The following is a 16,896-nucleotide window of genomic DNA, read 5'->3' on the forward strand; positions in this document are numbered from 1 at the left end:
TTTGTCGGTCTGCTTAGTGCCCCACGCAGCACGTCTCTGGCGCGCACACACGCACGCACGCACGCACACACACACACACACACACAAACACACACACACACTCTCCTCCTTAAATGCACCCTCTGATCACTCGAAAAGAGAGAACAATCATTAGGTCACATTAACTTCAGGTGAGGCAATCCCCTGCCTATCTGCTCCCAGACACGCCCTCCATTCACAAACCGCCGCTCGGACACGCCCCTGCTGCCACAGTTACGTTTTTGCTGCACTGAACAACGAGAGCGACCGAGTGATACGTCATCAACTCCTCCTAAAACGGGGAACCGGCAGTGTGGGTTTGCTCGTGCCTTCGAAATTTGCTCATGAAACAGGGTACAATTTGGCAAACGAGGTTGCTCGTATCTCCGTTTGCTCGTACAATAGGTTGCTCGTACAACGGGGTTTCACTGTACTGCAAGTCATCCAATCTTGCAATCCCACCACCTGTCCTCTGGATCCAATCCCTTCAACTATGCTTCAGACCATCACACAAGATTTCCTGCCCTTCATCTCAACAATCATCAACGGGTCGTTAACATCTGGCTATGTACCAACTACCTTCAAGCAAGCAAGTGTCATTCCCATCTTGAAGAAACCTGCTCTGAATCCATCAGACATCAACCGCTACAGACCGGTATCACTTCTCTCCTTTCTTTCTGAATCTCTGGAATGCACTGTTTTAACCAACTGTCTGTTTATCTCTCACAGAACAACCTCCATGATCCGAACCAGTCTGGGTTCAAAGCGGCACATTCCACAGAGACGGCCCTTTTTGCTGGTTTCTGAGAAACTGCATGCTGCTCGGTCAGCCAAGCTGTCATCTGTACTTATCTTCCTGGACCTTTCAGCAGCATTTGACACAGTCAACCACAAGACACTTTTGTCAACCCTCAAGAGCCTCGGTATCTGCGGAACAGCATGGGGATGGTTTGCTTCCTACCTGGAAGGTCGCTCATACCAGGTAACATGGAGGGGATCCACATCTGCCCCATGCAGACTCACCACTGGTGTCCCACAAGGCTCAGTACTTGGTTCCCTCCGTCTATACCCACTCCATTGGTGAAGTCATATCCTCACATGGGTTTTCTTATCACTGCTATGCGGATGACACTCAACTAATCTTTTCTTTCCCTCCATCAGATACCACAGCTTTACTCGGATCTCGGCATGCTTGATAGACATATCTTTATAGATGAGTGCTCACCAACTAAAACTCAACCCCAGCAAAACAGAACTGCTGGTCATCCCAGGTGATTCATCTCCAGGTCAAGATCTCCAAATAACACTTCATGACTCTCTGCTCTGCGCTTCAGCCACTGCTCGTAACTTCGGGGTAACTATGGACAATGAACTGTCCTTCTTCCCACATGTCGCTAATGTTGCTTGTTCCTGTCAATTTCTTCTCTGCAACATCCGAAGGATTTCTGTCCGCACAGGCTGCCCAGGTGCTTGTTCAGTCTCTTCTCATTTCAAGACTGGACTACTGCAGCTCTCTGCTGGCAGGTCTTCCCCTGAACGCTATTCGTCCCCTGCAAATGATCCAAAACGCAGCTGCACGACTTGTGTTCAAGCTGCCCAAGTTCTCACACCACACCACTGCTGCTTCTCCACTGGCTTCCAGTAGCTGCACGTATCAGATTCAAAACACTGATGCTTGCCTACAAGGCCAAAAATGGGCCAGCACCATCTTACCTTAGAGACCTCTTAACATCTCGCACTGCACCACGCTGTCTGAGATCCTTTAGCACTGCTTCACTGGTACCACCTTCTCTCAGAATGAGAGGTAAGTACACTTCAAGACTCTTCTCTGTTCTGGCACCAAGGTGGTGAAACGAACTTCCCCTAGATGTCCATACATCTTTAAGCGACAACTGAAGACCTTCATCTTCATGAAACACTTAAATTAGCACTTTCCAAGTTTGTAGAATTCAAGAGTTATATTTATATTAAGTTTGTAATCTGGTGTACAGTGTAGATTTATTCATTACTAGAGACTCTAAGCACTTTTGTACGTTGCTCTGGATAAGGGCGTCTGCTAAATGTCACAAATGTAAATGTGAATGTGTTTGGAGAAGGACGAGGAGGATGAGAAGGAGATAAATAGAGCTGAACATCAGGACTACAGCAGGAACAATGTGCTGTGATGTCTGAAAAGCACAAAAATAGAGATGAATTTCAGTGACGAGATGGAGTTTGTGCATAAACAGGTCATGAAGATGTTAAAAGAGCTGAGCTCAGCAGGAGCCGTTATCCAGCTGTGTGGGTCATAGGTGTGGCCTTCTGAAGCTCATGAAACCAGAGTTATACTCCTGTGTTTCTGATGAACGAACATGTTCACAATGTGTTCAGTACAGTTTTCTCTTCTCCATGGGAAACAGCTGGATGAATGGGTCAGGTTTTAGGATCTGTGCTAATGCAGCTGCAGCATTCAGGAGAACCTCATGTTACTACTGAATTCACCAACACTAGCACCCCAGTGATATGCACTTTATCCTGCACACCACTTATCTGACCACAGTCTAAAATCCTGATTTAGGATGAAGTTCTCCTGAACACCACTCTGTGCTTGTGAGTATGAACCACATGGATCCTGAAGATACCTGAGATCGCTGTGGATGGTAAACACTTAGTAACCATGATGACGACTTTGGGCTGCAATTCATTCAACCTGTTTTACTCTCAGGTCTCCATCAGAACATCACTAACATCACCATGAAACTATAATCAACTTCCTGGTTGCACTTTGCACCTCTACAGTACACAGTTAGAAGGGAATGGTGTAGAAAATCTGGATCTGGTGTAGATCAGCATGATTCCCTTTTAAGTCTGGTTTCTCACAAACCTTGTTGTCCTCATGTTGTCTCCACAGCCTTTATTTTAGTGATCATTTACCACAAACAGAAAGAGAACCTTTTCCATAAACTTACCTTGTACACATTAGTGATGGGATGAGAGTCCAAAATCATGAAAGTGGCCAAATCCCAGAATTCCATGATTGAGAACCTGCTGAATGTTCCTCTTTCTCTCTGAAGCAGATGGTTTCATTTAAATCTGATTAAACGTTAATCTGGAGCAGAAGGACACAGGATTCTCCTCTATCTAAAAATAATCTGGTTTAATGTGGGAGGATGACCTGCAGGACGGACCTTCTGCCCCCTATCATGACATGAAATATCTTCAGCTTTTTGGGTGCCACAGTGGACCTTCTCCAGGTTCTAGTGTTAACATCACACCTGGGAGCCAAATTGAGTATGTCCTCATGTTCAGTTACCCAAAAGGTTCTCACCATTTTTCAAACTATCTAATCATCCATCCATCCATTCATCTCCATTTTCTGTTTTGCTCTCTCTCTCTCTCTCTCTCTCTCACACACACACACACAGTTTGTGATTGTAATGTTTAATTACATGTGAGAATAAAAATTACATCAAATTATTTTTTCCAACTTTTTTTGGTCCTTTTTTCATTTGAACACATAAAAGCATCACAACGACGAAATACAAACTCATTAACCTTTAAACCCAAAAACACAGATACACATGCAACAGCAGGGCATTAGCACTAGCATGTACGCTAGCTTCAGGGTTAGGGTTTTTTAACACCATTATTTTAGATTGTGGAGTTTCACATCATCATCACCACCACCACCACCACACAGATCCAATCTCCTCCAACAGACGAACTGAAGTTCAGACACAGCGACGTGTTAAAGCTAAAACTCACTCATTATTAGTCTCTCATGATTTTTACTGCTAAGTGCTAAAGTGCTAGCATTAGCCAGCTAGCTATAATAAGAGGAATTTTTTTTTCTCACGCTTCAATTCATCTGCTGCAGATAGCCAACGGATCTGTGCTAAATTTAGCATGTTTTTATTTATTTGAATTTATTTCCTTGTGCCAACCTGCAGGAGTCCAGAGCGGCTGTGAGCTACTGAACACTTCCTGGTGACAATGTCCGTTTTTTATTGATTATACAGGGGTTGTAAATATTAAATGCTAGCTAGCTGATTAGCTGGGGTTGTTTAGCTTCTCCAGTGTAATGCCAGATAGCTAGCTCTAGTCCATACAATCCTAGCCAGTTTAGCTAAAACGCTTAATAAAACAGGTTTAAATGATTCGTTAGTTGGCCCAGGACACTAATTTAGCCACTAATCAATTTAGCTATTTGCAATTCTCTGGACAGAGAAATAAATAAACAATAAACCCACAGGCTTCCCGTACTTCTGTAGTGGCACGTCACTATTTAAACGTTTCATCCGAACAGTTGAGGCTCCAGTGTTTTTCTGTCAAAATCAAGACATTTCACATCACAAATTAAAACTTACACCACGATGATAGCAAGACAATATGCCCTGCGTTACGCCCCAGCGGCGAGAAACCAAAAGAAAAAAGCACAGAACTGTGATTGGCTGCGTCTCGCATCCCGGCCAATGAGATCAACTGAAACTCTGAAGTAGTTTTTGATTATTGCTGCAGGTCTGCGTACGGTCTCGGTTCCTCCATCTAGCGTCCAGCAGCGGCGAGGCTAGGCGACTGGTCCATACTGCACGTGATGTCATGACATCATTGATGGCATCACACATTCAATAAGGTCACATGACAAACCATTGGACATTGATCAGAAATTAATGAGAAATGGTTTGTTCTAATCAAAGATGGATGGATGGATGGATGCGATATATGGATGGATGCAGGTGCCCACAAGGAGATGGACAGAGAGACAGACAGGTAAATGAAATAATGGATAAAAAGATTATCTGTAAATCCTGATCCTCCCTTTATCTTGTGAAATGGTTTACAAACACAAAGAGAGAAAGAGAATCATACTCCCTTCTTCTCCCTTCAGAAATGGATTGTTGTAGCTATGCAGAGCAGAAAGATAGAGAGAGAGATAGATAAATGAACAGACAGACAGATTCTATCTAACCCCCTGTTTACTCGACAATGGTTTATTCCAGTGCATGTCGACCTGTTGTCGTTTGGCCTTCAGTCACCTCGTCTCACCGCTCCGAGTCATTCAGCGTGATCACACTGTCCACTGGGTGAATGGTTTATTCCGGGTGAATGGTTTGTTCCGGATCCTGATTGTCTTTAAGTTAGCATTCGTAGCTTCATCAGCCACGACACTGAACACGCAGAGACACTGAAAATGTTGATAATTATACAAGAAAGAAACAAATTACAGAGGTAAACCTTTTCTCATCCACAATTCCTCTCTCTCTCTTTCTCAGTCTGTCTCTCGTTTCTATCGTTCCTGTCGTTTCTCTGCTGAGGTTTGGTTTCACTTCCAGGTTCTGGAGACGTTAAATCCATTTATTTGAGTCAGTTATTGAAGAATGTGAAATGACTGTGTCTCCTTGGGACTAGAAGAACCATCGGAATGCCTCTCCGCTGCTCACCGGCGTCCTCTACAGGAAGAGCAGAGAAAATAGGAAGTGATGTTAGAAAAAAGGAAATCCATATTACACTGTATACACAAAAGTATATACAACCTCTCTCATATACAACTATGTAGGAAATCCCTGAGTTACGATGGAGATGTGTTGTAATTACAACATTGTAACTTGAAAGTATGGGAAGTGGAGACATGGCCCATTCTACCCAGAAGTCTTAGAGAATGCTGATCAGTGTCAAATAATTTGATCAAATAATTTGGCACATTACAGTGCATAATTTAGCAAAACAGAGCAATTTACACTTATATACTGTATATTGTTTATACATTACAGAAGTCTGTGGCAGCGGTTGTGCAGACGAGTGGCGGTTCGCGGGTGGAGGGGGGGGTGCGCTGCTATGTTTGTTTTTTTACAATTTTGTCGTATCGCTATTGTCATCTTAAGATCGAATCATTTTAAGTCGAACCATCGTAACATAGGCATCATCAGCTATATATATACACACTGATCAGATATGACATTACAACATCATGAGCAGTGAAGTAAAGAACACTGATTATCTCTTCATCATGGCACCTGTTAGTGGGTGGATTTATTTGACTTTATTTGACTGATTGGACTGTAGTTAATATCAACAGTCTGCTACACTGACTCAGGACTACAGTTTGCTCTGATCTCCATCACTGCACCTCAACATCGTTTATCTGTAATAAATGGACATTCGGTAGAACCCAGATGAGGATGAGGTTCCCTCTTGAGTCTGGTTCCTCTCAAGGTTTCTTCCTTCTGCATCTCAGGGAGTTTTTCCTTCACCACAGCCGCCACCGACTTGTTCATCAGGGACAATCTTACACTTATAAACAACATCTTCATTTTTATCACCACATTATCTGTGTAAAGCTGCTCTGAGACAATGTTTATTGTTAAAAGTGCCAGTGAGAAGTGAAGACGAGCTCCTGTAGCTCAAACTGCTGAAGAAGTTCATGATGGCGATGTTTGACTGGTCATGACTGAATTAGCAGCAAATGTTGACCAACACAATATTAGGCAATATTATTAGATTAAAAAGAAAAATATTTATATATATGCATGCATAAACTATGGGAATTGCTGGAGATATTTCTGGTGTCTTTGGTGAGTAAATGTAGCTAGTACAGTTAGCTCACATTGCTAATCTAATCTGAAATTGAGGTTGACTTGTAACACTTGGATTTATCGCACTAAAAATGTATACAGCATGACGCAGGTGGTGTGAGGTGTTACAAGATGTTAGTGTAGATGTGGAGGTGAAGAAGGTCCCGAGGTGATGAAGAGCATTATAATGGTGTAAGGCCTCACACCTGTGGATTATCACCTGAAAGCATGGTCACTGCCAAGCATTGAGGAGTTCAAGTTGATATTGATGTTTGCAGAGCAAAACTCACTGAATGGATCAGAATAACGCTTTATTTTCATTATTTAATATTCGACTCGTTACATCTACAATTTTGCTGCTCCGAATCACACACACACACAATGTAGTGGCAAAATAATTCTATGAATTTGAATGAAAAGAAGCTGTTAAAGTGAACTCCTGGTGCTGTTTTTCATCCTAGTTCTCATTTGAATCCTCTAATCATTTATAAAAATCCCTGTATTCATCATAGAAGTTCCACCGCATGCCAAACTCCTTCATGGAGCTCAGTGAGGTCATTAGAAAGTGTGTACAATCGCTGTCTCGCTCTGGGTAATGGTAAATCTTTTCTTATCTGGATGTTACTATAGTTACATCTGAACTTCCAGCCAATCAAACTGCAGTACTCACATTGATTAGGTGTAAACGTTAAACAATGTCAGTAGAGTGTGTGGTACCAGGCCATGCCTGCATGAGACCACAGGACTACAAGCAATGTGAGTGTGTGTGTGTGTGTTTGTGTGTGTGTCTGTGTGTTTGTTTGTGTGTGTGTGTGTGTGTGTGTGTGTGTGTGTGTATAGAGTAACGAGTTTTTAAAAACCCAGAAATTACACACACACCTTTGAGAAACACATGGATTTGTTGTGTAGAGAGGAGACATTGTGTTGTGCTGGGATTAGGATGAGTGTTGGGGTGTAAACTCCTCCCCTCAGTACCTCACATCATCATATTAAAGGTTTCTCACATTTAATCAGTGTTTTTTAAGTGGATTATGAACTGTACACATCGGCGTGAACGGGCCATCACTATGGAAACGATAACGCATCACTACTGTCGAAGCTACAGAGAACTAATTAACAACTTCTGACCAATCAAAGTGCAGAATTCAACAAAGACAAACAACAACAAACAATTCTTTGCATATATTGTAATCCTATACTAGCTTCACTCACACACACACACACGCTGTGTGCAGCAAGCTCTGAACACGATCCTGACTGCAGCTCAGTCTGTGTTTAATTCAATCTGCCGGAGACTGAAGGAGCACCGACGCCAAAATAATAATTACAGCGCAAGAGCCGTGAATTCCCAACGAGCCACAATGAGGCGTTTAATTACGCCGTCTCCACGGCGCCCGAGACCCGCACCGTTCGCGCCTCAATAATCGCCGATAAAGAAGAGAAATGGCTGCTCTCCGAACTCATCTGGCAGCCGGGACATGGAACAGCCGAGTTCCTGGCCAATTAGTGGCCCGGGGGATTAGCACGCCGCTGACGGGGATTACTGAGCACTGATTGGAGCGGGATCGCGCGCTCACTCATCTCACTGAGCTGATGGAGATCTACACACACGAGGAGAAAAAACAGAGACACAAAAGAACAGAAGGACGGAGTGGAAACGCTCATGTACACACACACCTGCAAAACTGAGAATTACACAATCATACCAATCCGCACTTATACAACCACACACACACACACACAAACACACACACACACACACTTTATCATCATTTTCATCATCATCATCATCACTGTCAACATCATCACCACCATCCCCACCATCATCATCATCATCATCATCTCTGTCAACATCATCATCTCTTTCAACATCACCATCCCCACCATCATCATCATCTCTGTCAACATCATCATCTCTTTCAACATCACCATCCCCACCATCATCATCATCACTGTCAACATCATCACCATCCCCACCACCATCATCATCATCATCATCTCTGTCAACATCATCATCATCTCTGTCAACATCACCATCTCCACCATCATCATCATCATCATCATCATCTCTGTCAACATCACCATCCCCACCATCATCATCACCTCTGTCAACATCATCACCATCATCTCTGTCAACATCCCCACCATCATCATCATCATCATCATCTCTGTCAACATCACCATCCCCACCATCATTATCATCATCATCATCATTATTACCATAAAGATCATTACCATCACCATCAACACCATTATAATAACCAGATCAGTGTGGAGGTGGAGCTTAGTGGTTTAGACATTGGATTCTGAAGGTTGAATGGATAAGGGCTTCTACCAAATACTGTAAATGTAAATCACACAGTGTGAGAGAGAGAAAGAGAGAGACAATGAGACACAGTAAAAGAGACAGTTAGAGAGAGACAGTGAGAGACACAGTAATAGAGAGAGACACAGTAAGAGAGAGAGACACAGTGAAACAGTGAGAGAGATACAGTAATAGAGACAGTGAGAGAAACACAATAAGAGAGACAGTAAGCGAGATACAGTGAGAGAGACACAGTAATAGAGAGACAGTGAGAGAGAGAAACAGTAAGAGATCGTGAGAGAGAAACAATAAGAGAGACAGTAAAAGAGACAGTAAAAGAGAGACAGTGAGAGAGACACAGTAAGAAAGACACAGTGAAAGAGAGACACAGTGAGAGACAGTGAGACATGATAGAGTAACGATAAGGATATATTCCACATCCTCCCTGCACCCTCTCCTCTCCCCCATCAGACCTGCAGCGTCCTGAATCAATCTAACTGATTGAGACCCAAGTGTGTGTGTGTGTGTGTGTGTGTGTGTGTGTGTGTGTGTGTTTTAGGGTCCTGACAGCAATTGACACTGATTGTGGGTGGCAGGTGCACTTAATGGCGAGGCTTCGCATGTCCCACACTGATTGAGGACTCACAGGAGTGTGTGTGTGTGTGTGTGTGTGTGTGTGTGTGTGTGTGTGTGCGTGCAGTGTAAGTGCAAGTGTATAAGGGATGGACAGATGCTGCTGACTCATAATTAAGCCTTAATCGGAATGTGCATTATACACACACACACACACACACACACACACACACACACACACACACACACACAGTAGGTCTGTGTGTAACATTAGGTTTCACACCTTGTAGTATTGAACATTTTGTTGTACAGTAGTGATTCGTCATGCAACCTGTTTAACTGCTAGTGTAGAATCACTGACTGGTCGGATTAGATGATTGTTTGAATTCTTTTTATTACTTTTAACATCCTTCAGTATATCTATACACTAACACCCATAAAATAAAAGAATCCCCCCCGGATTAGATGATTAAATGTATAGTTGTATAGTTGGATTAGATGTATAGATTAGATGTATAGATTTATAGATGTATAGAGGATTAGATGTATAGATTAGATGTATAGATTTATAGATGTATAGAGGATTAGATGATTAGATGTATAGAGGATTAGATGTATAGAGGATTAGATGTATAGATGATTAGATGTATAGATGATTAGACGATTAGATGTATAAATGATTAGATGTATAGATGTATAGATGTATAGAGGATTAGATGTATAGATGATTAGATGTATAGATGATTAGATGTATAGATGATTAGACGATTAGATGTATAAATGATTAGATGTATAGATGTATAGATGATTAGATGTATAGATGATTAGATGTATAGATGATTAGATGTATAGAGGATTAGATGTATAGATGATTAGATGTATAGATGATTAGACGATTAGATGTATAAATGATTAGATGTATAGATGTATAGATGTATAGAGGATTAGATGTATAGATGACTAGATGTATAGATGAATAGATGTATAGATGATTAGATGTATAGATGATTAGACGATTAGATGTATAAATGATTAGATGTATAGATGTATAGATGATTAGATGTATAGATGATTAGATGTATAGATGATTAGATGTATAGAGGATTAGATGGTTAGATGTATAGATGATTAGATGTATAGATGACTAGATGTACAGATGATTAGATGATTAGATGTATAGATCATTAGATGGTTAGATGTATAGATGATTAGATGTATAGATGATTAGATGTATAGAGGATTAGATGTATAGATGACTAGATGTATAGATGATTAGATGTATAGAGGATTAGATGGTTAGATGTATAGATGATTAGATGTATAGATAATTAGATGTATAGAGGATTAGATGTATAGATGATTAGATGTATAGATGTATAGAGGATTAGATGATTAGATGTATAGATGATTAAGTGCATAGATGATTAGATGTATAGATGATTGGATGATTAGATGTATAGATGATTAGCTTCTCGGCTAAGCTGTTAGCATGATTATTTAAAAAGAAATAAAAAAAGACTAGCATGATAGGTGTGTAAGCAATGGAGGTGATCATGTGACTGATTCGAGCCTATGGAGCAGTGTGTAAGGTGTCAGGACTGCCCTCTTCGCACACTTCACACCTCCGTCCAGACATACACCAATGACATTACTTCTTCCTGTCTCTTTCTCTGACTAATTTCTGCCAAAATATAGGTCTCTAATTACCCACAATCCCCATGGGGGAGACATTATATTCTCCTGTCTGAGAGCAGAGTCAAGGAAAAAGGCGAGTGGAGAGAGGTTAGATATTTTAAATAGGTCTCTCTCTCTCTCTCTCTCTCTCTCTCTATGAGTGCTGTTCTTTCTTTTAATGCCTTTTTCATAGAAGTCAGGAAAAGGACAAAAAGAGGCTTTATACAATGTCTATCTAAACACAGATACAGAGTCCCCTAAACACAGAGATACAGAGTCCCCTGAACACAAAGATACAGAGTCCCCTGAACACAGAGATACAGAGTCCCCTAAACAGAGAGACTCAGTCCACTAAACACAGAAATACAGAGTTCCCTAAACACAGAAAAACAGAGTCCCCTAAACAGAGAAATACAGAGTCCCCTAAACACAGAGACTAACAGAGTTCAATAAACACAGAAACTCAATCCCCTAAACACAGAGACACAGTCCCCTAAACACAGAGACACAGAGTCCCCTAAACACAGAGATACAGAGTCCCCTAAATACAGAGACCCAGAATCCCCTAAACACAGACACTCAGTCCCCTAAACACAGAGATACAGAGTCCCCTATACACAGAGACTCAGTCCCCTAAACACGGAGATACAGAGTCCCCTAAACACAGAGACTCAGTCCCCTAAACATAGGGATACAGAGTCCCCTAAACACAGGGACCCAGTCCCCTAAACACAGAGATACAGAATCCCCTAAACACAGAGACTCAGTCCCCTAAACACAGAGACCCAGAGTCCCCTAAACACAGAGATACAGAGCCCCCTAAACACAGATACTCAGTCCCCTGAACACAGAGATGCAGAGTCCCCTAAACACAGAGACTAACAGAGTCCCCTAAACAGAGAAATACAGAGTCCCCTAAACACAGAGACTAACAGAGTTCAAAAAACACAGAGACTCAGTCCCCTAAACACAGAGACACAGTCCCCTAAACACAGAGACACAGAGTCCCCTAAACACAGAGATACAGAGTCCCCTAAATACAGAGAAACAGAATCCCCCAAACACAGAGACTCAGTCCCCTAAACACAGTGATAAAGTCCCCTAAACACAGAGAAACAGAATCCCCCAAACACAGAGACTCAGTACCCTAAACACAGAGATACAGAGTCCCCTATACACAGAGACTCAGTCCCCTAAAAACAGAGATACAGAGTCCCCTAAACACAGATACTCATTCCCCTAAACATAGGGATACAGAGTCCCCTAAACACAGAGACCCAGTCCCCTAAACACAGAGACCCAGAATCCCCTAAACACAGAGACTCAGTCCCCTAAACACAGAGACCCAGAGTCCCCTAAACACAGAGTTACAGAGCCCCCTAAACACAGATACTCAGTCGCCTGAACACAGAGATGCAGAGTCCCTAAACACAGAGACTAACAGAGTCCCCTAAACACAGAGTCCCCTCAACACAGAGACTCAGTCCTCTTAACACAGAGACACAGAGATACAGAGTCCCCTAAACACAGAGACTCAGTCCCCTAAACACAGAAATACAGAGTCCCCTAAACACAGAGACTCAAAGTCTCCTAGACACAGAGACTCAAAGTCTCCTAAACACAAAGACTCAAAGTCCCCTAAACACAGAGACCCAGTCCCCTAAACACAGAGACCCAGAATCCCCTAAACACAGAGACTCAGTCCCCTAAACACAGAGACCCAGAGTCCCCTAAACACAAAGATACAGAGCCCCCTAAACACAGATACTCAGTCCCCTGAACACAGAGATGCAGAGTCCCCTAAACACAGAGACTAACAGAGTCCCCTAAACACAGAGTCCCCTAAACACAGAGTCCCCTGAACACAGAGACTCAGTCCTCAACACAGAGACTAACATAGTTTTCTAAAAACAGAGTCCCCTAAACACAGAGACTCAAAAACCACTAAACACAGAGAGACAAAAACCACTAAACACAAACACAGAATCCCCTAAACACAGAGACAGAATCCCTTAAACACAGAGATACAGAGTCCCCTAAATACAGAGACTCAGTCCCCTAAACACAGAAATACAGAGTCCCCTAAACACAGAGACTCCGTCCCCTAAACACAGAGATACAGAGTCCCCTAAACACAAAGACTCAAAGTCTCCTAGACACAGAGATACAGAGTCCCTAAACACAGAGACATAGAGTCTCCCAAACACAGATACTCAGTCCCCTGAACACAGAGACTAACAGAGTCCCCTAAACACAGATACAGAGTCCCCTTAACACAGAGACTCAAAAATCATTAAACAAACACAGAATCCCCTATATACAAAGACAGAATCCCCTAAACACAGAGACAGAATCCCCTAAACACAGAGATACAGAGTCCCCTAAACAGAGAGACTTAGTCCCCTAAACACAGAAATACAGAGTTCCCTAAACACAGAAAAACAGTCCCCTAAACACAGAGACTCAGTCCCCTAAACACAGAAATACAAAGTCCCTGAAACACAGAGACTCAGAGTCCCCTAAACACAGAGATACAGAGTCCCATAAACACACAGACTCAGTCCCTTAAAAACAGAGATACAGAGTCCCCTAAACACAGATACTCAGTCTCCTAAACACAGAGATACAGAGTCCCCTAAACACAGAGACTCCGTCCCCTAAACACAGATACCCAGAATCCCCTAAACATAGAGACTCAGTCACCTAAACACAGAGACCCAGAGTCCCCTAAACACAGAGATACAGAGCCCCATAAACACAGATCCTCAGTCCCCTAAACACAGAGATGCAGAGTCCCCTAAACACAGAGACTCAGTCCCCTAAACACAGAGATACAGAGTCCCCTAAACACAGAGACTAACAGAGTCCCCTAAACACAGAGTCCCCTGAACACAGAGACTCAGTCCTCCTAACACAGAGACTAACAGAGTCTCCTAAACACAGAGTCCCCTAAACACAGAGACTCAAAAACCACTAAACACAAACACAGAATCCCCTAAACACCAACAATAACAGAGACACAGAATCCACTAAACACAAAGACTCAGATAAACTAAACATTTATTTTGCTTTTCAAGAAAATACTATTACAGCTACTATTTATAAATAATAAAGAAAATTCTCTCTCTCTCTCTCTCTCGCTTTGTTAGGATGGAGGGATGAGCTATTGCTTGTCACATCCCTCGTCCCCTCCGTCACCCTCACACAATCATTATTTATTAACGTATGGACCGAGTTTCAGGACTCCTTCCTCAACAGCAGTGCAGCGCTTAGGAGGAGATTTTGACAGGCCTTTTTTTTTTCTAAAATAAATAAATAATCTCGCTCTCGCTCTCCCTCTCTCTCTTGCGCTCTCTCTCTCTCTCTCTCTTTCTAACTCCTTTTCTTTTTCTCACACACATTCGTGTATTTTTTCTGTCTTTCCTGTTTTCTATTTCACAGCCCGTCTCTGCTTCCCTGCCATAATTACAAACACATTTCACACAAATTTTCTCAAGAATGCTGTAAGGTCAGCCAATCCGGCTGTGTTTCAATCCACAACGTTCTTCACTCCTCTGCTGTGACAAAAGGCCTCTCTGTTCTGAATCGGAATTATCTTCATGTGACTCTGTACTGGTGCGGAGAGACATAAAAGAGGATATGAGGTTGAGAGGAGAAAAACAGGAAAACTGACTGATAAAGTAAAAGCAAAACAAAAAACTGTTTCTTTGTATTTAATCAACAAAATTAAATTAGAGTTATAATTAAATACAAATATTTAATTTGTATTTAAATACAAATAATCCCACCCTCACCCTAACATCCCACACACTAACCCCACCCCTCACCCTAATCACACTCTATTCCCACCCCTCACCCTAATCACACTCTAATCCCACCCCTCACCCTAACATCCCACACACTCTAATCCCACCCTCACCCTAATCACACTCTAATCCCACCCCTCACCCTAATCACACTCTATTCCCACCCCTCACCCTAACATCCCACACACTCTAATCCCACCCTCACCCTATTCACACTAATTCCACCCCTCACCCTCAAATTCCACCCCTCACCCTAAAATCCCATACACTCTAACCCCCTTACCCTAATCACACTCTAATTCCACCCCTCACCCTAACATCCCACACTCTAATCCCACCCTCACCCTAATCACACTCTAATTCCACCCCTCACCCTAACATCACACTCTAATCCCACCCCTCACCCTAATCACACTCTAATTCCACCCCTCACCCTAATCACACTCTAATTCCACCCCTCACCCTAACATCCACACACTCTAATCCCACCCCTCACCCTAACATCCCACACACTCTAATCCACCCCTCACCCTAATCACTCTAATTCCACCTCACCCTAACATCCACACACTCAAATTCCACCTCACCCTAATCACTCTAATTCCACCTCACCCTAATCACACTCTAATCCCACCCTCACCCTAACATCCCACACACTCTAATCCCACCCCTCACCCTAATCACACTCTAATTCCACCCCTCACCCTAATCACACTCTATTCCCACCCCTCACCCTAACATCCCACACACTCTAATCCCACCCCTCACCCTAATCACACCTAATTCCACCCTCACCCTAATCACACTCAAATTCCACCCCTCACCCTAAAATCCCATACACTCTAACCCCCTCACCCTAATCACACCTAATTCCACCCCTCACCCTAACATCCCACACACTCTAATCCCACCCTCACCCTAATCACACTCTAATTCCACCCCTCACCCTAACATCCCACACACTCTAATCCCACCCTCACCCTAATCACACTCTAATTCCACCTCACCCTAATCACACTCTATTCCCACCCCTCACCCTAATCACACTCTAATCCCACCCCTCACCCTAACATCCCACACTCTAATCCCACGCCTCACCCTATTCACACAAATTCCACCCCTCACCCTAACATCCCACACACTCTAATTCCACCCCTCACCCTAACATCCACACACTCTAATCCCACCCTCACCCTAATCACACTCTAATTCCACCCTCACCCTAATCACACTCTATTCCCACCCCTCACCCTAATCACACTCTAATCCCACCCCTCACCCTAACATCCCACACACTCTAATCCCACCCTCACCCTATTCACACTCTAATTCCACCCCTCACCCTAACATCCCACACACTCTAATTCCACCCCTCACCCTAACATCCCACACACTCTAATCCCACCCTCACCCTAATCACACTCTAATTCCACCCCTCACCCTAACATCCCACACACTCTAATCCCACCCTCACCCTAATCACACTCTAATTCCACCCCTCACCCTAATCACACTCTATTCCCACCCTCCCCTAATCACACTCTAATCCCACCCTCACCCTAACATCCCACACACTCTAATCCCACCCTCACCCTATTCACACTCTAATTCCACCCCTCACCCTAACATCCCACACACTCAAATTCCACCCCTCACCCTAACATCCCACACACTCTAATCCCACCCTCACCCTAATCACACTCTAATTCCACCCCTCACCCTAACATCCCACACACTCAAATTCCACCCCTCACCCTAACATCCCACACACTCTAATCCCACCCTCACCCTAATCACACTCTAATTCCACCCCTCACCCTAACATCCCACACACTCTAATCCCACCCTCACCCTATTCACACTCTAATTCCACCCCTCACCCTAACATCCCACACACTCAAATTCCACCCCTCACCCTAACATCCCACACACTCTAATCCCACCCTCACCCTAACATCCCACAGACTCT

The 16,896-nt window shown here is 43.1% G+C and overlaps 1 protein-coding gene across 3 annotated transcripts in view; it reads right to left on the reverse strand.

The window, feature by feature from the left end:
- Positions 1–3,471: 3,471 nt before the first annotated feature.
- Positions 3,472–16,896, reverse strand: part of cxxc4 (CXXC finger 4) — a 40,227-nt gene continuing 26,802 nt past the window's right edge. For all 3 annotated transcript variants that reach the window (XM_046862638.1, XM_046862656.1, XM_046862647.1), the window contains exon 3: positions 3,472–5,447. In XM_046862638.1, coding sequence (XP_046718594.1) covers positions 5,403–5,447 — 45 coding nt within the window. In that variant the 3' untranslated portion in view covers positions 3,472–5,402. The remainder of the gene's footprint in view (positions 5,448–16,896) is intronic.

The sequence above is a fragment of the Silurus meridionalis genome, chromosome 2 (assembly GCF_014805685.1).
Source record: "Silurus meridionalis isolate SWU-2019-XX chromosome 2, ASM1480568v1, whole genome shotgun sequence".
Taxonomy (NCBI): Eukaryota; Metazoa; Chordata; class Actinopteri; order Siluriformes; family Siluridae; genus Silurus; species Silurus meridionalis.